General features: G+C 46.6%; 1 protein-coding gene across 5 annotated transcripts; it reads left to right on the top strand.

Moving 5' to 3' along the window:
• Positions 1-570: 570 nt before the first annotated feature.
• Positions 571-18,970, top strand: LOC146499159 (UPF0606 protein KIAA1549). Of its 5 annotated transcripts, none has more exons than XM_085137860.1 (21): positions 571-985; positions 2,317-2,525; positions 5,403-6,689; positions 6,783-6,865; positions 7,628-7,927; positions 8,000-8,186; positions 8,276-8,335; positions 8,446-8,597; positions 8,695-8,872; positions 8,965-9,149; positions 9,302-9,507; positions 9,712-9,839; positions 9,961-9,975; positions 10,907-11,115; positions 11,202-11,437; positions 12,356-12,491; positions 12,765-13,049; positions 13,138-13,190; positions 13,272-13,399; positions 14,066-14,220; positions 14,307-18,970. In XM_085137860.1, the coding sequence occupies exons 2-21, from the start codon at positions 2,378-2,380 to the stop codon at positions 14,529-14,531; spliced, it is 4,356 nt and encodes a 1,451-aa protein (XP_084993986.1). In that variant the 5' UTR covers positions 571-985; positions 2,317-2,377; the 3' UTR covers positions 14,532-18,970. The 5 variants fall into 5 exon arrangements, with proteins under 5 accessions (XP_084993986.1, XP_084993984.1, XP_084993985.1 ...); XM_085137858.1 differs by having other exon boundaries at positions 12,356-12,527; XM_085137861.1 differs by having other exon boundaries at positions 572-985; positions 12,356-12,527; positions 12,765-12,950.
• The last annotated feature ends 3,546 nt before the right edge of the window (positions 18,971-22,516 follow it).

The following is a 22,516-nucleotide window of genomic DNA, read 5'->3' as shown; positions in this document are numbered from 1 at the left end:
ACAGTTTGAAAATTGAGTCATGTGATCACAGAATCCTGGTCGACCCCTCACAGACCCAAAGAAACGGCCGCGATCGTTAACTGAACTAAATATGAAACGTGTGCAGAGTTACTGCAGACTCAAACTTCAGCACAGACAGGAACGCCCGTGACGTCGGTCCGTTCAGAGCCGGCTTCCTCTTTTATGGCTGCACTGTTGTCGAGTATCAGCTGTTCTCTGTAGGAGTGCTCAGTTCGTCTTTAAGGTGAAAATACGGAGGGTGACCTTCAACAGAAACAGCAGCATTCAATTAAACTGGTTGGTATCTTAATTGTTTCCAGTCTAACTGACCAATCAGAGCACTTTATTACTCACATTCACACACCTGAATTAAGTCAGCTGTTACCAAACACACACGCAGAGCCCAACTGACCATGGAATTCAAACCCACAACCTTCCTGCTAACCTGTGCACCGCTGTGCCCGTGGCCCAGGTCTGCATGAAGCATAAAAACATGAGCAGAGTCTGTGCGTTTGTGTGTGTGCGCGCGCGCGCGAGAGTGTGTGCGCGTGCGCGTGAGTGTGTGCGCGTGCGAGAGAGAGAGAGAGAGAGAGTGTGTGTTTGTTGGCTTCATAAAATAAAAGCTGAGCAGTTCTCTGCTGTTTTATTTTCATGGTCAGATCCGGCTGTCCTGGCCCTGTGCCGGTGCGGGTTCACATAACGGTCCGTGTGTGAGAAGAAGCGCTTTGACTTGCAGGTCGGGTCAGATGATGCTGGGAGGGGCCGGCTGGACTGGTACCGGGACCGGACGCGCTGTGAATGTGACGGGTTCGGACAGCACCGACACCACCGGGCGGTGGAGGCTGATTGCTGCTGTTTCCGAGGAGGAGAAGAGGAGGAGGTGTGATTCTGCGGGGACTCTCCGCCTCCTTCTTCCCCACGCAGGGAGCGCGCTGCGCGGCTTGGAGAGGCGTGACGCACCCGAACCGCATCTCCAGGATGGCAGGTAGGTCTCCGCCGTGGCAGAGACTCAGTGAGAATAGCCCGGCTCGGCTCGGCCCGGCCCGGCTTGCAGTCTGAATGTGATCCCGGGTCTGCGGCTCTGTGTGTCCGCGGCCGCTATAAGAAGCGAGGCTCCTTCAGCCGTGCACCGGAGTCAGCGTCGTCCTCACGGTAAACTGGGCCGTGCCGGACCGGACTGGAGCGTGCCAGGGGAAGGGGCGGGTTGCATATCAGCCCCGGACACGAACATGCGGAGCGGATGCAGCCTCCACCTCGCTGACTCGGCGGGCGGGTGGAGGCTGTTAGCATCTGTCCGATAATGGGGTCAGTCTGAGAGGAGGCCGAGCCGAGCCGAGCCAGACCGGCAGAGGAGTGAGTGTTCTGGAAACGGAGCCGAGCAGAGCACAAAAACCCGGACTGACAGAGAATATACCAACCTGTCACTTTATTAGGCACAGTTGTGAAAGCCGGTCAGACAAACAGCTGGAAGCCTTTTAATAATCACCGTCACTTATTCGTGGTTTCACTTATTGATCGATGGTTGATTTATTGACTGATTGATCATTTTTGAAGGTTCTTTATGCATACACGTGAAATCCTCCTCCGACATTTTCATGTTTTGCGCAAACAGAAAAATCCCCGCAGGTGGAGGCGCAGGTGGAGCCGAGCCTGAATCCTCCTGCTTCAGCCGCACACCCTCGTAGGCTCCGGGGTCTGGGACAGTGACCCATTTGTAATCGTGCTCTGCAGAGAAAGCAGAGCTCCCTTTTTGCTCGGTACTGAGGGGCTGTGAGGAGCAGCAGGGATCACGTGACACTGCGTGTAATCTCTTTATTAATATTACCTGAGAGCTGTCCTCAGCTCAGCCTGGTTACGATGAGCTGACTCACAGGGAAGTGTTGATATTAAAGTTGAGACGCGATCAGAAAGATGTGCAGATTAAAGCCCCGCTAGCCTTCATCACAAACCTGGACACTGAAGTAATGAGTCAGTGGTCCAGATGCTCCACCCGCAGGTTGAAGCAGGTCTTCATCATCTTCACAGAGAAAGTGTTTCAGGTTCAGAGTTAGACTGTAGCCTAAGCCTAGATGTTCTGGGTTTATGTCCTCCACCTTTCCAGAATGAAGGATGTGAAGCTGCTGAAATCAGGTGACTCAGGTGTGAGGGTCCAGCAGCAGGTACATGTCTAACTGACCTTCTGATGGTGTGGCAGACCTGATCCTGACCCCGCTCTGCATGCTGTCAGAAATGTCAGCTGTGATCTTCATTCAGACCTGAGCTGCTCTCGAAGCCTGCAGGACACACATTTTCTGACTGCTGTTCTATGCTACTCAGGTCCTCCTGAGGGGCCTTCGGCTCTTTGTAGCGGGACCGCACCGCCGGTCCTTTGAGGACGATGGACGCTGTGACCTCGCCAGGCCCCAGCTCCAGCACCAGGACCAGGATGGAACGCAGAACCTCGGCCTGCAGACGAACCCTAGGTGTGGTCCTGCTGGTGGCTGGCACATTGGTTTCCATGGTGACCTCAAGCTCGCCTGCTGCAGGTAAACTTGCTAGGTGCTGTTAGCTGTTAATGTTGACCTCTGACCTCTGAGCCATCTGTACACAGCAGGAAATGAACATGGACTTCCTCAAAAGGACTGCAGTGCAGCAATCTTCTTCTGAGTCTCATTTTAGCTCCATATTGTCATCCTCCCACATTACTGACTCACGCACACACAGAGTCACATGACCTGCTGATGTCAGACTGTGGAGGTTTACACTGACATCAGCTGATCAGATGTAGGCAGCAGGAAGCTGCTTCATCACAAACAGCTCTCGGAGGTCAGCTGGTTGTGACTGTGTTGGTGTGATGTCACTTTTAGTCCTGAAACGTCACTCGACATTTCAGGACTTGTGTTAGAGATGACAGATTTGGGGAGTGTGTGTTTATTATAGCGCCCTCTGTGGATCACATGTTGCATTATGGATGTCAGATTTCAACCCATGGCTGTGTTTTAATTCAGACTGAAGATGAGTTTGTCCAACCTGATGAAGACGTAGAAACTTGTTTCAGTGCACTGAAAGAAAAACCACAAACATCACATGGTCATACATCCACAATGAAATGTGGCTCAATTCCCTGGGCTAATTTTTTTATTCTCCACCTGCTCTTCTATAGAGCACCTGTGCCATGAGCCGTCAGAGCAACGCAGATGTGAAATAAAACAGATGTGAGAGCTCAGCAAGCGCATAATGAACGCTTAGTGAATAAAACACTGTAAATAAACAAAGTGAAGTGGAAAACCTGAAATGGTCTAAGCATGGGCAGAGGATGAAGATGGAGCTACAAGGCAGGAGGGGAAAAGGAACACCTCAGAGGAGGTTCATGAATGTAGTGAAGGAGGATATGCTGAGTTGTCAGTGTGAGAGGAGGATGCTGGGAGATGGAGGCAGATGATCCACTTTGGCACCCCCTAATGGAAGCAGGTGAAAGAAGAATAAGGTTTACTGCTGAAGAGATTATCTATAATACTATCGTGTCATATTTGATTAGATTTATATTTTAGACTGCAAATCAGAAGGACCCAACGCTTTAAAATAAATGTGACGGAGTACAGAAGCAGATGTGCTGCCATAAAACACCTCAGCCACAGCTGTTCTGTGAGGGCACCTCAGAGTCAGGAATAACAGGAGATGTTTCTCAAAGCTGAGAGCAGTAAATACAGGAGCTCAGATAAATGCAGGTTAGCAGTTAGCCTAGTGCATCAATCTGAAGAGATTCTTTATAATTACAAAATGATAAATATTTTCTGTATCTATCGATCTATCAGTCTGTCTGTCTGTGTGTGAGAGGGCGTCGTCTCCTGAATACCAATGACTCGTCTCTGTTCTGCATGTGATGCTGCCGCAAAGCACGGCGTCACCACGGCAACAAGGCCAAGACCAGATGAAAGAGACCCAGTCAAGGCTGTGTGTGTGTGTGTGTGTGTGTGTGTGTGTGTGTGTGTGTGTGTGTGTGCGTACGTCATAAAGACAAATGGTTTTAAAGAGACTGCAAGGGAGGAAAAAGAGGAGTGTGTTTCTGCTGTGTGAATGAATGCTGTAAAGAAGCTGAACCAGCTCGGTCTCATTAAGGTGATCTGTGTTTGTGATGCTTTGTCATTTAAGAGTTTATCCTTTATTTTGTGCTGTGATCAGTTTCAAATCATAATTCAAAAATACTAATATGTTCGTAAAAACGAGTGTGCCACTGGCAGGTCAAAAGAAATGAAGTGCAAATACTTCATTACTGTACTTAGTCAAAGAAGCTTGCACTTACTCGTACTTACTTACAGATTTTAAGTATCTGCACTTTTTTTTTCTGACGACTTTTACTTTTACTCCCTACATTTTAAATAAGTATCTGAACTTTCTATTCCTTACATTTTCAAAACAGGCTCATTAGTTTTGGTTTACAACCCTGCTGTATTTAACAGGGAGAGAAAAGAAAGCTTACATGTTTTTGCATCATGTTTGTACATGTGAAAATTATGTTTCTTCATATTGCGAATCAGGCTGCTAAACAAACTGAGGTAGACTTAACTGAGTTATTTAAAGGCTGCATGAAAATCCTCTGCAAGTTAGTGCAGGGTAAGCAGGTTAGTTTGGTGAACTGTGATGGATTTAAAGTAAAAAAAACAATGATATAAACGATATAAAGACAGCATAAACAGTGTACTGTCAGTGTATGGAAATCAGCCAGAACAACTCATGAAACATCTGCTCACATCTGGTTGAATTCAGGTGTGTAAATCCGCAAAGAGCAGCAGGTCAGCTGATCACAGCCTCTACATTAAGAAAATCTACCGGAGCTCTCAGTAGAAAGTATTGTGAGTTTGATTTTTTTCCTCACACTAAGCCACTAAAACTGATTTTTTAGTGTTCCCCCACCTGCTGAATCCACTTTAACCTGTGACTGTAGTCATTTCCTGTTTAGAGCAAAGTCACCCTCTACAATGCAGGCACCAGAAAACAGATATATTTTTTATTTTCCTTCTTTTTTTTTCAGATTAAAGCTGACCGCAATTAGAATAAAAAACAGACTAAAGTTTGTATTCCCATCTACTGATACTATTTTACCTTTATGTTAATATAGCACAAAGTTCAGTTAGATTTGCACAAAAATAGAAACGTCCTCCATAGATCTGCTTTTACTTTCTTACTTTTTACTTAGGTTTATTCAGGTCCCTCAGCTTTATTTGGGGTCCCTAGGTTCTTATCAGTCCTTAGGTTTATTCGGGTCTTCAGGGTCTTCAGATTTGTTCATGTTATCAGTTTCTTTCAGGGTCCTTCAGGTTCATTCCCTCGTGTTTGGTAACAATCTGGTTATGGCACACGCTCACTCTTTAGGTATAATGTTGAGCTTTTAAATTCACGATTTCTGTCCTTCTGGCCCACAGTTGTGCTGGAATTCAACAGAACGACTGATTCTTCGTCACATCCGTCATCACCATCATCATCCTCCACCTCTTCTAGACCCTCACCTCCCAGCCACCCCTCAGACTCTGGATACCACAGTAATGGTGGTGGTGCAGGCTCAGCAGAGGACCCAGACTCTGGTGCTCAGGGGATCCACCTCCTCCTGAGACCTCCAGACCTCCTGTCCCCCAGTCTACCTCCACCACTCCCCCCACTTAGCCAGCCCACCCTCACTCCTCCTCCCCCCTGGGAACAGGGGCCCTCGCTGGAAGAGGCCTGGGGATCTGGGGACTACCTGGAGACTCTGTCCTTCATGGTACCTGAAGGTGACGAGATGGCTCTCGCCACGCCACTGCCCAGCCATCCCTATGATGGGGACAATGGGGGGGACTGGGTCTCTTATGACACCTCCTTTCCTGCTCGCCCCACCCTCTCACTGTCATCCAAACTTCCCCTCTCCCCCTCCTCCTCAACCCCCAACATTCCCCTTCACACTCAGCCGGCCCATCCGGATGTCTTCCCCACCTGGGATGAGGACTATGACTTGGAGGACATGATCCCACTGGAGCCGACGGAATTGCTGCTGCCCGACATGAACAGTCTGGAGTACTACACAAACCTGTTGGCTCGGGAGAGGGAGAGGGAGAAGGAGAAGGAGAAGGAGAAGGAGAGGGAAAAGGTAAATGAGAACGACTCCAAACCTGTCCTTACACCTACAGCAACACACACCCACCATCCTCCTTCTACCCCATCCTCGAGCCCCATTGCTCCTGTAGGATTGGAGCCTAAGCATCCCCCAAGACAGCCCACACCTCCCCTCACCCTTACACCTATCCTCACAGGTGAGGAGAAGACACCTGCTCCATCAGCCACCCCCAAGATCCCTTCCACCCCTACTGCTCTTATTCCAAAACACAAAGACTATGTCTCGGTCCCAAGCAGGCACCCTTCCCGATCCTCGTCCAACACCACCAGCTGGGTGCCTCCCCCTCCGCCGCTGGGACCCCCCACCCGCCCTGAGAGGCCAGAGAGGCCCGAGAGGCCCACAGTGGTCACTGAGATGCCAGAAAAGGCTCCTCCCACCAAGGCCGCAACCACTACTAAGGCTACCACGACAACAACCACCACCATCATCACCACCACCCAAATCACAGCCATCAGCCTGACCAGAGCCCCTCCAGTCACCACACCCAGAGTGGCCCAGACACCACCCACCAGACAATACCTGTGCAATGTCACCAAGCCAGAAATGTACCTGGTCAGAGTAGGTAAGAGCCTTAGAAGGTCATGTGACCGTACCTCCAGGTGCTGCACATTTTCTGTCTAATCACTGATGTCTTCCATGTTTGTGTGCCCTGCAGTTAGCTCCAAAGGCTCGTCTGCTGGTTTCAGTCAGGTCCGAGATCTTCTGAAAAAAGACTTCAACCGCTCAGTGGAGCTGCAGGTACAAACAGAATTGCTGCTTCTCAGATCTGCATGATTCCGTCCTGCTGATGCTGACTGCGGTTTCCCCTCACAGTCAAGCTCCTGCTTCACAGACTTCACATGAAACAGGCTAATCCCAGCCTGCCCTCTAACGTTCTCGCTCTGAAGTGTTTGTTTTTAGCTCATTTGGCTGCAGTCACAAGAATCACTACTCTATCTGCAGTACTGGTCAGAATTTAGTCAAACACACAGACAATGATCGGCTAATATTTGTCTTTCTCACTGGATTTTTTTCCTCATTAGTTTGTCCAAAGCAACCAACCAATGACCAGAGACTGATCTCTGTGTGTTACTGTGTCACTGACGTTCTGGTTCATGCTTATGTGGAGTTTGCGTTGTGCTGGGAGCCAGTCATTTATTAACTTTGTAATAGTGAACTCTGTTTCTAAGCTAATGTTAGCTTGTTGTTTACTGGGAGCAGAGGCTTCGAGACACTCGGAGTATAAACCTGACATCCTTTAGATTTTAGTCTTTCACATAGAAATCAGTCCACAGACTGTTAGAGGCAGCAGGAGAAGGTCCAAGCTTTTAAATTACACAAAAAAAAAAAAAAAAACCATTTAATCCATGAAAATATGCTATCTGATGCATACCTTTCTTTATTTTTTTAATGCCTTCTCTTTCATTTATTCATTTACTTTACTGAATCCTTATTAGATATTAAGCTAAACTTAAAAAATGTTAATAATTTTCCACTCTCCCCTGGTTGTTTCCTTTTCAGTTCCTAAGAACTCCATCCAGTTTTGCCTTTCGCGTTGTGTCGGGACCGCTGATCTTCACTGCCATGTCCGTCATCAATGCCCTCCGCCGACCGCCGCCACGCTTTGGCCCCATTCCCACAGTTTCACCACTGTACACCATACCTGACCTCAGGTATCAGATCCACTCTGTGCTGCAGTTTGTTCCCACTCATGTTGACATCCGAGTCTGCAACTTCAGTGAACAGGTGGAGAGAGGGCTCACCATGGCGTACGCGGAGACACGGAAGAGATTGCATGAGGGAGGGAACGCCACTGTACAGGTGAGTCTGCCTCGTGTGTGGTCACCATTTAAAGCTGTTCGCTTTTCTAATTTCTTTTACTTCTTCACACAGTTGCTGAACATCACCATAAGTGTGACCCGGCCAGCGGTGGAGCAGAAGGTTCCTGTCGACATCACGTTTGCGGTGCGGGATGGCCGGGGCTACCTGCCAGGGTCAGAGGTCAGTGAACACCTGAGGAAGCTCAGCCTGGTGGAGTTCAGCTTCTACGTGGGATTTCCTGCGCTGCATATCGCTGAACGTACGAGACGATACACAAACCCATCACACGTCACAGTAAACATTTAACCCACAATATGTAAAGCGTTTTTATCAAACTTCTATTAACAGCCTTTCACTACCCTGAGCTCAACACTTCACACCACCTGCGCTCCACCTGGGTCCGTACAGGTAAGAAACCCACTCTCTTTTTTTTACATTTTGGTATGATGTTTTTGTACTGTGTGGATGATGGTATGTGTTAGCTTCGCTCTGACGAACTCCCCTTTGTGTGGTATCAGTCCTGCTGGGAGTTCAGGAGCAGCTGGTGGCCGAGAGAAGCTTTAAGGCTCGTCTGGAGAGACGTCTGGCTCTGCTGTTGGAGGAGGGACTGCAGGAAACCAGTAGGAGGCGCTGGAAGAGAGCCACAGCAGTGGGCAACAACAGTCTACAGGTACACACACAAGGCAATGATGGCTGATGTAATGCCACCAGAGAGAGGTGTGTGTACCTGTACAATGTGAATGTGCACTGAACCGGTTGTGTCTCAGGTGGTGCGGGTCTCCAGGCTGTCAGGGGCAGAGCGCCCTCTGGAGGTCTTTTATTTTGTGGAGGGTCCCGGTGGAGAGAGGGTCCCTGCTGAGGTGACCGCCGCCACTCTGAACCGTGTGGACCTTCAAAGGGCCGCCATTGTCCTTGGACACCGTGTGCAGAGACCGCTGGCCCAACGTGAGTCCAATGCTGAGTGTGTCCAAACTGCTTCTGATTGGTTCAGAAAGTGTCATATTGATAAAGTTTGATCTTTTTCATTCTGTTTCCAGCTGTGGAGACAATCTCTGTCCCTCCAGCTGAGACTCAGAGCAGCAGCATCTGGCTGATTGTCGGTGTTGTTGTCCCAGTCGTACTGGCCGTCTTCATCATCATCATTCTGTACTGGAAGCTCTGCGGTTCCGAGAAGCTTGAGTTCCAGCCGGACGCCATTAACACCATCCAGCAGAGGCAAAAGGTCAGAGGTCAACAAAAAGGACTTGCACTTTAAAATTAACAGGCGATGACATCTGGTGTTTTTCTGTCCTCTGTGTTCGCAATCTTAGGATTTTAGCCACCAACATGATGTTTTTGTTACCTTACTGACCCCTGACCCATATCCTCTGTCAGCTTCAGGCTCCCAGCGTTAAAGGCTTCGACTTTGCAAAGCTTCACCTGGGTCAGCACAGTAAGGATGACATCATGGTGATCCAGGAGTCTGGTCCACTTCCTGTACCAGTAAAGGAAGCCACGCCCTCTGATGGCGGAGACCTCAACACCCCCAAATCCAAAGGATCATCCACCAAGGTGTCGCGGCCGAGCCGCCGCAGGGGGAGGTTAGAAATATGTTGTGACTTATTAAACAAACTTGTTAAAAAAAAGTAGAATATAAACTTCACTGGCTCGTTGACACGATTACTTTTCATTCGGAGAAATCGTCGACATCGAACATTTTTACTGAAGTATCTCAAAATTGTCCTTAATCCAGCAGGGACTAGACAGTGAAACTTTTATGACTCACCTGTTGTGTCCATTGTCAGGCTCAGCCCATCAGACGGCGACTCGTTAGGAAGCGACCAATCGAGCGGCAGGGAGTCAGCAGAAGAAAGCACCCGACCTGTGGCCACACCCAGCGAGGGGAAACAGCACAGGAAGACACCCAAAAATGGTGAGAGCCACAGTGACATAATCAGCTTTAGTATTTGTAATGAATAGGCTGTAAACAAAGGATGGAGGCTCTGCTCTGTTCAAACTTTGTCTTTTCTGTTTAATGCACTGCCTACTTGAAGGGAGGAGCAAAATGGGTATGTTACCATGCCAACACATTACCACCTTCTCACACACCGATCTCCAATCCACATTTCCTATCAACACGTGAAGCATTGCAATGCTGCAGAGACAGAGCTAATTATGTCTCCAACAGCTCAACCTTTAAATTCACGGAATAAACAATAATAATAATTAATCTGTGACTGTGTCAAATCGATCCGTCTCCAGTAATCACAGTACCAGTGACAACAATACCTTAACTCATAAAGGGAAGAACAGGTCCTGGTTTATGAGGCGAGTCATCAGCAGTAAGCTAAATCTGAATACTGATCATCACTAAATGATGGAGCGAATTTTACTTTCCACTCTCACTTTATTAACTTCTCTTTTTTCTTATTCTTGTACACTTGGAATATACATGCTTGTTGTCTAAATGTTTATATTCAGACTTCTCTATAGTTTGAAGGTTATTTCTGGTAAAATAATTTCTCTGACAGTAACAAACACAACCCTGAGTAATGCTGAAGATCTGACCGCAGTTGTGGCTTAAGCATCGCTGCCTCCTGGATGTCCTCTGCATGTGACCTCTGACCTCTGTGCTGGGGGTCTTGGTCTGTCTGAGGGATTTCCTTCATTCTCTCTTTGTTTCTTCTGCTGCTTGTTCTGGGAAAAGGGTTTTTTCTCCCACTTTTTCATCATTATCCCTATCATCGCCATCTTCATCTCCTTGTTGGTTGCTTGTCACTTTTTATCCTTCTGCAGTTACTGCAGCTCTGCACACATAAACACGTTTATTTCTGCTGTAAAGCTTTAACATGGAAGTCTATGGGACTGACCTACTCGCTCTGCAAGCTTTCAGTAGATGGTCACTGGTGAAATGCATCCTGGGAGTCTGAGCTTTCACTTCTCTGTTGGTCTTTAAGTCTCCTTTCACTTTTTTCTGTCCTCTGACCTCTCCTTCCACAGGTGCTCCATCAGGCAGCGGCCCGGACGAACTTCTGTCCTCGTCCTCCATCTTTGACCATGTGGACCGCCTGTCCCGCGGGTCGTCTGACGGCACCCGTCGTCAGGCCAACAAGGTGCAGCTCATCGCCATGCAGCCACGTCCGAGCCCACCGCAGCCACACGCCCCATCACAGCCAAGCCCCTCCCTCACTGAAAAGGTCAACACAGAGGTGAGTTGACAACAAAAATACATCCAGTCACAGCTTGCCATGAGGTCCTCATCATTAACTGTAGTCAACCGTCTCTGTTCCTGCAGGTGGCGCTGCGGCACAAGTCAGAGATCGAGCATCACCGGAACAAACTGCGACAGCGTGCTAAGAGGCGGGGCCAGTGCGAGTTTCCCTCCATGGATGACATCATGGACGCATTTGGAGATGGTCCGGTTCAGAGTGAGGCGGCACAGCGACTCTACAGCTCTGCCCACGACCACATGGACTGCATCCTGCAGGCCGATGCTGCCTCACCCCCAACTCCCACCGACTCCAGGAAAAGGTCAGACCCTACCTGAGGTGAAAAAAGAATATTTCATTCTCCATGAACAGCTGCTTCTGTGTGACTAAAGCGAAAGCTGACTCAGTTCCCTCAAAGACAAATGTGTTCTCTTCCACTTCCTTGACACATGCTCAGTCACACAGGTAAGGAAATCCCAGAAAGTTGATTCTGTTCATCTGGACGTAGCAATATATTTGCATAATGACCAAAACTTGCAGCACTGATTTAATTGATTGTACAGTTTATAAGGTTGGGGGAACCTGCAGGCAGCAAAGACAGAAGAAGTGGATGATGATGAAATGTTTCTCTCACTGAAAACACTACATCCAGATGAATGGGACTGATGTCCTCAGAGGGTCTGAAGGACACATAGTCAATACTCTTTTCAGTCCTTCATGGTTGGTGCATGTCTTTGATCCTGTAGGTAATATTCATGAACATGACCTCAAAGGGTAGCCCGGGTGAAGAAGGTGTGCATTTTGGGAATCTTAGCATTTTATCCCTGCTCTTTGCAAATGAGGTCTTGGAGGCTGTGTGGACAATAGCTGATTTTTCTCTTTGGGCTCGAGGACAAAGGGGAAGGTGGAGCTTGAGATGGACTGGTGGATTGGTGCTCCATGCAGGAGTTGTACCGTACTGCTGCTGTGAGGTTAAGAAAGAGAGCTTAGCTCGAAGATGTCCGTTTCAGCCTGACACAGGAGGAGCTCAGAATCGAGCCGTGCTCCTTCTCAGTCTGATCAGTGCCTCCTGAGCACCTCCAGACATGCCCAGTTGGGAGGAGGCCCTGCAGGAGACCTCAAACTCTAGAAAAATCATATTTAAGACATACCAACCGCATCCCTGTTAGCACCAAAGCTAAGCTCATTATTGTCCCATCTGTTTCCAGCCTGACTGTAAACTCTTGTGTTTTTTTGCCAGAGGGAGGCGCTCTCCTAGGAGTCGGCGGGCTCAGCCAGGACCTGGAAGTCTTCCTGACACAGACAGAGACCGGCTGCTCACCGATCAGAGCGCCACCTACAGGAAATACCCCGGACTCAACAACGTGGCCTACATGGTGAGGCAAACAAAATTTAACCATCAAATGAGCAAGGTAGGTGTGAGCTGGATATGTTGCCTGTTCTAAGCATTCACAGACACACATAATGTTTGAGTGTTTGGAGGTACACGGCTGATCTGATCTGTTACTGAAGGTGTCGTCAGCATGACGTGGACAGAGCTGTACAGTGTTACTGAACTCTGAGTGACACAGGAAGTCTTTTTAAGCCCTGTGGACTTTTTTTGTAAGACAGCAGAGCGCTGACTTGATGTTCTACTTCATTTCCTACAGTCGGACCCCGACCTGCCCCCGGACCACGGCAGCCCCTCCCCCACTGACGAGGTCTTTGACCCTGCCCCGGCCCCGCCCCCCTACATGCCCCCCCAGCCCTCCATTGAAGAGGCCCGGCAGCAGATGCACTCTCTTCTGGATGACGCCTTCGCCCTGGTGTCGCCGTCCTCGCAGGGCAGCGCCGGGGTAAGCTCTGCCCTGCCCAGCCCCTCCCCTCAGAGCTGGCCCCCAAACCAGCAGTGGGGCTCTTACCCAGCAGCCCCCCCTCACAGCCCCTTCTCTGCAGTGAGTGTGTGGACCTGCAGATGAAGCAGATACTTCTGTCAGGAACTCATGCTCTGGTTTAATTCTCTTCTTTCTCTTCTTCCTGCAGAGATATGCAGAGCTGGGGATGTCCCCCACCTCAGTCCAGGGCCTCCTGCAGAGGTTAGTATCAGAATACAGAAGACTTGGTCCAGTCTGAGTACTAGGTCAGAACCAGAGCTCATTCTCTGTGTGTTTCTACAGGCAGGGGCTGAGCTCAGGAGGGTATGTGTCTACTGGAGATCAGCTGCAGGAGTCCATTTACTCCAACAGGGGGCAGTATGAGGACCCACCCTCCTCCTCTAGACCTCGACCTGTAGGAGGGAGCACAGGTACAGTCACAGCCATCAACAAATAACAGCTCACCGTGCTTTCAGTTTATATGACCTGACAGCAGGTATCTACTTTTCATGATGGGGGTTCATAGAAGTCACTGCAGCTATAAACATGACCGGCCCCCTGCTGGGCAGTGACAGCACTGAGGATGGCCTCAGTGAGTCAATAAATACATTTAGTTCTGTAACTTTATGCCATGAAATATACAGATTAAAGTAAAATGAATGAATCAAATCTGAGTCTAAAATATTCTCCTCTTATTTTCACTTTCTGACATGTTTTAGATCCTGAACTTGTCTCAAACAGTCAAACTGTGCAGAGGTAATGCATAATACAGCTGACTGGTCGTGCAGTAGAGGCTGCCCTCTGGTGGTGCCATACACTACAACAAATATACAGCATTTCTAACAGTTTAGGAAAGAAAGAATTATCATTCTGTCAAGATTTCTGAAAAGAATCATATTGTGTGTGAATACCCAGAGACTGTAGATTAGGTTAGTTAATGTGGGACGAGGCATTTTTTCTCATGACTCTGACAATAAAGCCAAAGGTAACACTGATACGTCCAAACCTCACATGACTGTGTCTGTATTCAGTTTGTTTCCACACAGGCTGATGATTTACTAATGTTGCATCTGCTGACTGGTTTCACTGACCTCCAGGTGCACAGCTCCATCACCTGACCCAGGTGGGTCTGTCCAGTCAGATTGGTGCATACCCTGGGGTGGGTCGCAGCATGTCGGGCCCCACTGGCTCTAGCTGGAATCAGCAGCACTCAGACCAGGACCTTTCCAGGCCGGGAGCCAGCAGAGAGAGCGTGAGTGGTGAAATTAGTAAAGAAAATAGCTCGGTGGTGCACAGGTGGAGCTGAAATGTCTCACCCTTTCTCCTTTCTTTTCACAGGTGATGTCCTTTCCTGAGTTCTCCTCTTCCTCTGTTTTCCAGATGCCCAGCTCCTCATTGCGGGACCCGTCAGCTCCACCTCTCCTCCTGACCTCACCTACTCCAGAATATCCGCCTGAGGATGCATCACCATCCGCCCACACCTCCGCCTCTCTTATAAAGGCCATCAGGGAGGAGCTGCGACGTCTCGCACAGAAACAGGCGGCAGTGACCAGCTACCCGTAAACTGGTTTGGACCTCTTTGGATCAGGACTCAGCTGGTTTTGAAAGTTTTAAACCACACAGAACCTGAAAGGTCTAAGGGAAACCATGAAACTAACCAATTTACACTCTGGGCTCTGTTGAGCTAGTGTACATCTGTGCCGGTAAACCCAAAACAAGTCTGGACCACAATCCATGTCTGAAAACTTGGACGTCTCTCCTGGAGACCTCCGGTACTTTACAGGGTCCTGAACTGTCTGTCCGTCACTCTCAGCTCTGTTTCATTAGACATGAGTTTGACTTGTATTTTCCACTGAAGTGCTTCCTAAAGAGCATCATTAATGATCATCCTTCCTGAACCTCTTGATTCAGTCGTTACTTTTTAGACCTCTGGAGCAGCAATTCATTCCTGAACTTGTGGAGTAGATGGTCCTTGATGGTCTTCAACCCGATTGGCCTCTTGGTCTTCTGGAGTTTAGTCATTGGAGAGTTCATTCTGGCCTCTTGGAGTTCTTGAGGGTTTTGGTCCAGCCTGATATTGGGGGACAGTTGGAGCAGCTGCTTTTATTAAACCCAGTTCTAACTGCAAGATCAGTATTTGAGACCAGTCTAGAGTGAACTTTATGTTGACTGCACCAGCCAGCCTTAACTACGCCCAGTGGTAGCAAGCTCGTTTACTCGAACATGCACATGACGATGGGTGTTGTGTAACAGCAAGCATTCTTGCTAACTGTTTACTTTTGGTGTTTTAGTGGTTAACACATTTACTTGGGAAACAAAAGGTCACTGGTTTAATTCTAGTTACTTGAGGAAGGGCCTTCATTGTAAACCTCTACCACATCAAACTTGTACAGCTGTTGTGACCCCCTGTGGTAAGAGAGCAGCTAAAAACAGCTTTTTTTAAATTTAGATGAAAGTAAATTAAAAAAAAAATACTACAAATAAGAAAATTGAAACATCATTAGTTATCTCAAGGACACACTGATCGCCAAGCAGTCTAACGTGATAGAACATGAGAAGCATGGCATTAGGACCTAAATAAGTCATTTTATTGACCGGGCATAGACAGAAGACCTCCTGGGTAAAACAAGGATATGGTCATGTAATTGTTGATGCTCATGAAGCACAAGTGTGATAAAGTGCAGCACCACTAAATGCTCGGTCATGAACCAACTCAAACTTTAAGGCTCTCCAGTCACTTCAAACAGATGAAGAGAGTCAACTCCTCGTCGTTGTATCTGTAACAGTCTGTCTAGCTTGCTTGTTGTAAAATTAATTTATTGCTCATAGAAACAAATGCACAGTGGCTCCGTGCCTCAGAGGGTCCTGGTTTTGAGCTTGGGTCGGACCTGCTATGCAGTGGTTGTATGTTTTTGTTGTGCTGGTGAAGTTTTCTCTGGGAGCTCGGGTTTTCTCAGTGTTGATGAATGTACTAGGTCAGGTAGCTTATCTTGTTTCAAATCAGTCTGCTAAAAGAGTGTATAGTTCTCAACAATTTCATTTTCTGGTTTGAAGAACAGGCCAAGATTTGCAAGAAGACTTAAGGCTGAATGGTGCAACTACCAATACTTCTCAGGCCTGACTTAGAACATCAGGTTATGAATACCTTCTTAAGTTAGTGCAACCAACCTTTGGAGAAGAACTTCCTGTCTAGTCTTTCAGAACTTCGTGATCGTTCCTGGAGTTCTAGAGTGAATGGATCTCCAGGGAATCTATCCGTTGGAACCTCTGCGAAGTGCTGTCCTTAATGGCCTTCTGGTGGTTCATCCTATTGGGGTAGATGGTTATTCTTGACCTTTTGAGTGGATATTTCCCTCTGGACCAATTCCTCCTAAAGTTCTGAAGTGGATTGATTCTCTGGACCTTCTGTGGTGCTAACGGTCAGCCTCATACCATCTTGTCATTAACCACTAATTGCCTTCCACACTCCCATCAGCCACGTTGGTCTGGTGTCTGTTCATAAACCATATCAATGAGGTCTTTGCACTGTCGACAGCTGGAGGTGCCGCACAGTTCCTGCTGCACGAGGATGCAAAACAAGAAAAATAATATTTATAGCTATCTATAAGAATGAATAAATATATGTAAAGAGATAGAATCCCAATGAGCACAATATTAATGTAAGAGTTATTACTGGAGTATTGAGATGTTACTTATTTTTTATTGCTTATATATGAAAGTATACTTTAAATGCTTTATTTTGATCAAAAAAAAGACCAAACTACTGTTCTATGGTTGTAATCCTCTTGTGTTTAAGCTCGCTGTAGATTTTGAGCTAGCATTTGTTTCTCTGTGGAAACGTTGCTTAGCGTAGCCGCTCGCGTGTTCATGTATCGGTGGCAATGAAAAAAAATTCAGCTAATGCATTGCTTTGGTATCGAGCTTTTTGTCGCTGATTTGTTGCATCCATCAGTCTGTGAGCAGAGCGCTATAGACAAGTGGGTAAAAAGTGTTTGTCAGAGAGGGGAACTAGTCATTCATCACCGCCGCAAGGTGGTTCTTCCTCAGAGGAGAGCTGCTTCATAAACTCACTGAGAGATGTCTCATCAGAGCTGCCTGATGATCCTGATGAAGGGAAAAGCAAATAGTGATAAGGTTTATATTTCCAGGACTGCAGGCTGATCCTTTGTCTCACATGTAGAACACGTCAGGAAGTGCTCATTTCAGCTGTACTCTTCAGTGATACTCTGAGTACACTGTGTGGTTCAGGTGAGGGATCTGCCCAGGAAATTTCCCATTGTGTTAGCGTCATTGTTCTCACATGAACTACAGAATTCATGCCAGGACATTGCAGGTAAAGGTGATAATGTTTAACCTGCAGCTCTGTCGGGCGATTAAGAGCATAAATAACTTTTCTTTGTTCCAGCCTGTGGCTGAATCCTCACACTCCCCTGAAAGGTTCGCACCGTTTCATCAGGGGAGGAAAATAAGGTTTGTCATTACCGACCTTTTATACTATTGAATATTTATATTTTTATTATTGACCTTGTCCAGTGAGTGAAGTCTGCAGAACCTTCTGGAAGTTTGTAGAAGACCGCTTTGCAGACATGATTGTAGATCCAGAGAAATGTCTCCCCATGTGGACCTCCTGATATTGTCTCTGCATCTATTGTTTCAACCTTTAGTTTCATGTCCTGGCTGCATAGCTGAGCGGCTGGTTCCTCTCTTTGCTGATTGGCTGTCCTCTCTGTGGTGTGTTGGTGGTCGGTCACTCATGGTGAAGGTTTGTTTGCATCTGCTCTCTGCTCTTCTTCAGCATGTTCAACTAAGTTTGAGGCTTTAGCTATTTGTGGTGTTGCAGTTAATGTTTAGCATGCTGCCAAAAGATGTAAAAAAAAGTGAAGAATCGTTCCACATCCAGTTAAGAGTGAGCAAAGAGTGATTCATGTCACAGTGCCATGAAAGCACCGTTCATCCAAGCACAGCCGGAAAAAACACACCATGAGAACCATCATGTTTTTGTTTTTTAGGAGATTTTTAAGTCTGAATGAAGATGCTTATGGATGGAGTGGATATGATGTTGAATAGAAACCTATTATATACGGAAAAGATTTTATCTGTGATTGTTCTGCTGAACAGACTCAAAGACACAACACATTCGTCATGAACCAGAAACCAACTGCAGAACTCTTTACCTGCTACAGACGATCTGATTGGACCTAGCACCTGTCAGTCACGCTGTAGGACTCAGCAATGCCTACAGGATCAAATGGTGCTAATTCAACGACTCAAGGTGTCTGAAACGATCAGATCACCCCAAAAATGGAAAATAATCCTGCAGGTGTCCGAATAGCAAAGAAAAGTCTGACTTCTCAGCAAACTCTTCATAAACTTCTCCTGAATGTTTCTGTTTTCCAGAGACTCTGTTTTCTAGACCTGTGATCCTCAGTAAGAGTCCAGCAGATGAGCAGACGCTCAGAGGATAATTTTTCATGACAAAACGACTGATTAGCACTCTGAGACCTGCTGAAGTTTGCGGGGATCACGGTTGCTCCCCTCCCTGCAGGCCGAGCCGGTCCAGTTGCTGTCGTGGACAAAAAATACAAAACTGTGGAGGTATTGTACAGACGACACAGGAGCTGTAACTTTCCATTCCGACTTTATTCATCTTCACACAACAACTGAACACATTGGCTGTGTCCCAATTCAGGGTGTGCATGCTTGAAGTACGCGCACTACGCGTACTACGTACGGTGCGTACTATAAGTACGAGAAGTGCGGAAGTGAGAGGCTTGTGAAATGGGACGGTCTAGCCTTCGTCGCGCTGTTCAGGTTGCCTAGAAACCATGATACTAACCGCGATAAACTTTACATACAGCTTTGTTTGACAGAAATGAAGGAGAAAAAATGTTTTGTTGGTCATTCATTTTTGCCATGACATCACTTTGATTAGTTGAGTATCTGAGGCTGAGACCACAGGACTGTAAAACATGATTGTTGGGCTTCATTTCTGTACCGAACAGTTATTTCAAGAGCAGTTAGTAAATAACAATTAGCTAATGTTGTTCATGAGACTAAAATCATCTCACTGTGGTAATGTAAATATAATATGGCCAATATTATAGTTATTGTCAGATTATATATATATATATATATATATATATATATATATATATATATATATATATATATATATATATATAGATATATATATAGATATATATATAGATATATATAGATATATAGATATATATATATAGATATATAGATATATATATATAGATATATATAAGGCTTTACAACTAAGTTAACGCTGAAAGTACAAACATCACTAATGTCACACAACTTTGCCACATGTGGCCAACAGTAATGTTTTAATGTTCTTCGTTATTAAACATTCGCACATAAATAAGTGACGTCATATTCAGTACTTACTTTTGACAGTTCACTCTTCGGCCGCTCCCTTCTGCCGTATTTTGCGGCAAAATTATCCACACCCACCGCCGCGCTATGAATTGTGGGATATATAGGACCACGAAGCGTGCACCGGACCACGCTTGATATTTGGGGAAATTGACAGCGCATTTGGAGTATGCATTTGAAGTACACTTCGAATTGGAAAGCCGTCGTCGCGTGGCGGTGACGTAATCACACTTAAAATGCGTACTTCAAGCGTGCAGACCCTGAATTGGGACACAGCTATTGTGCCAAAAACCAGCAGAACTTCTCCTCCAGACCTTGGTGTGAGTAGAGCCCTCTGGTGGGCCACCACAAAACTGCAAAAACTGCTGCAGAGCAGATCAGCAGCTGCAGGTGGAGGTGATGGAGTCACGGCACAGAAAACATGTGGTCAGCTGATCATTAGCTTTAGTGGGGAGAACTTTGAAAACAGATCTTTGAGACAGATCATTTGACAAACAGATCTGGCGCAGACTGCAGCTGTCGGTGGATCTCCTTCAGAAGCTTTTAAAACAAACCTGCTGCTGCATTGGCACATTTTTTAAAACTTCTCAGTTTCAACTTTGTTTTGTTGTTTTTGAACAGAGTTTAAAGGATCTGATAATTATTTGTTTCAAAATTTTAAACCGATTCTATGTTTTAGCTGCTATTCCAGCTTTTCCTGTTATCTCAAACTGCCCGCCAAAATAAGAGCTTGGACAAGCTTTCCCTTGCCAAAATCAGTAGCTGTATCTGCACCAGCAATTGAAACTGTTTTCAGGTATTGACCTTTGACCTGCAGAGAGTTTGCTTTCGCCAGGGTTTCAGATCTCCCCTCTGTCAGTAGTTTTGTCATGAATGAACTTCTGCACGGCTGCTCCGAGTCGAACCACATTCCTGTTGTTCCTCTTCAGGCTCCGTTTCCACGCACCGCCTCGCCGATTTACACACTTACACCAGGTGAGAGCAGGCCCCAGGTGTGGTTCAGGTAACTTGGTGATGCTGCTTCATGGAAACAGAGCCTGGGGGAGTTATTTTAATGTCGAGTCAGTGAGCTGGGAACACTGCCAGCAGCCTCACCTGTTCCACAGCGGCCAGATGAGTGTGCCGCTAACCTGTGCGGGTCACATTGATAGGATCTGTTCTACCCTGCCTCTGTGTGAGCTGCACCCTGTGGTGTTTCAAGTCTGACAGACTGTGTTCAAAACATTAAAGAGACATGTTCAGATTCAGAGAGGCTGATGGCTTTTTCTTCATCCTTCGATGATTCAGTTTTCCTCTGATGCGCTGCACAGCATCTAATCTGTCTGATCCCTCCAATCGGCCAACGCCTCATTCCAAAACCACACAGCTCTGCATATGGAGGCCCATTTCTGGCACAATGACACTGACTCATGGGACAGAGTCACCAAGTTTAATAGCAATACTGTAATCTAAACAAACAGCTCATTTCTAGAAAGATCTGACGTTTAGGAACGATTTGTTAAGAATAAAGTCATAAGCACACAAATCCTCATTAACATTATTTACATTTTAAATCTGGTGTCAGCAAGGATAGCAAGCTATAGCCTGCATCCACAGACTGTACAGGAGCGTCTCTTTCGCTTTCTCTCATTCACACACACACACACACACATCCTTCCTGGATGGTCTGTTAATACAGTAACCTCACAGTTGTCACATGACGCCATTAAAAATGCTCCAAAAGGCTCCAACAGCACAAACACAGTCCAGCGGTCCAGTTAGCAGACAGCTAACAACTACACCAGTAGTGATGCACGAATCATGAACGAATCGTTCAATACTCGAGAATCACTTTACTGACTCATGAATCCTGATTCACAAGCCCAACTGACTCACTGACTTATCCCTGTTGCTGTTAGCAGCAATGTATCTAGCTTACAATTAAAATTGTGGAGAAAAACACAACATCCAGTATCTTAACAAAAAAAATTCTGCTCTGAACTGGAAGAAAAAACCCTGAGTAGAAGCTCACATCAAGAAAATAGCTCCTCGGTTCACAGTAGCATCGCTCTGCTAACATGCTAACAGCACATTTGAGCTACTCACCCCCTCCCTCCTGTGCTGAATCATAGAGCGAATGAATCACTCACTCACTCACTCACTCACCCCCTCCCTCCTGTGCTGAATCGTAAGCGTAAGCGAATCACTCAGGACTCACTAACCCCCTCCCTCCTGTGCTGAATCATAGAGCGAACGAATCACTGGTCGTGTCCAAATTCATGGGCTGCATCCTCCTGAGGACCCGGCCTTCGCGGTCTACGTGGGCCGGGTCCTCAGAAGGTCGGGTAGGCCTGAAGTAAACAGCTGGAGAAATTGGACGGTCTAGCCTTCTGATTAGCGTCACCGCTGTCTCTGTGGAGTTTAATAAATTCGGCCGTCTGCTCTTTGCTATCTAAAATATAACAGGACACTGGCGTAAATTCTCGACCATCTCAGACTTCTGTTTAATCAGTTTTCTGTTTGATGTTTAGTCAGCTGTGTGAAAACCAAGGAGGAACCCACCCGGAGGATTAATAAATAGGGATGCACCGATACCACTTTTTTGGAAACGAGTACGAGTACGAGTACTTGCATTTCAGTACGCGCCGATACCGATACCGAGTACTTAATAAAAACATGATTTAAATTTGCAGGTAACAGCTTTAGTCCTATAATTTAACAAAAAACAAACAAACAAGGGACTAGTTTGGAATTAAGAACATTTATTTAAAATGAAAAGCATGTTGTATGCAACATATTACAGAATAAATAATTATAAAAGAACAAAATTTAATTTTGAAATTTGTTCGTCTGTTTCTCTGTTTAGAAGTCTCACTAGCACAGTCACAGCTGGGATGACATCAGAGGCTAGTGTGTTGTAGCTGCTCACTTTTTTAGTTAGTTCCTCAAAGGGGGCGAGGATGGCAACAGTCGTCTCCATAAGAGCCCATTGGTGAGCGGTGAGATAGTCAGGGAGTTCATGCTCGGACACCCCCAGCACTCGCTTTTGCTCAATGAGGGACTGGAGCATGTAATACGTGCTGTTCAAGCACGTCTGTACGTCCTGCTGCAGTCTCTTTATTGGCTGGTTGAGCTGTCCCTGAATGTCCTCGAGGCGGGAGTAGGCT

This window comes from Neolamprologus multifasciatus, chromosome 17, assembly GCF_963576455.1.
Source record: "Neolamprologus multifasciatus chromosome 17, fNeoMul1.2, whole genome shotgun sequence".
Classification (NCBI taxonomy): Eukaryota; Metazoa; Chordata; class Actinopteri; order Cichliformes; family Cichlidae; genus Neolamprologus; species Neolamprologus multifasciatus.
Note: the sequence above shows the minus strand (reverse complement) of the source record. Positions and strands in the feature narration are given on the sequence as shown.

What these genes read in the sequence shown, in the direction of transcription:
- LOC146499159 (XM_085137858.1), top strand. Translation starts at nt 2,378, where the DNA reads ATGGACGCTGTGACCTCGCCAGGCCCCAGCTCCAGCACCAGGACCAGG. An exon ending in CTCAAGCTCGCCTGCTGCAG is followed by an intron (nt 2,526 to 5,402) that starts GTAAACTTGCTA and finishes TCTGGCCCACAG; the next exon opens with TTGTGCTGGAATTCAACAGA. An exon ending in TGGGCAACAACAGTCTACAG is followed by an intron (nt 8,598 to 8,694) that starts GTACACACACAA and finishes GTTGTGTCTCAG; the next exon opens with GTGGTGCGGGTCTCCAGGCT.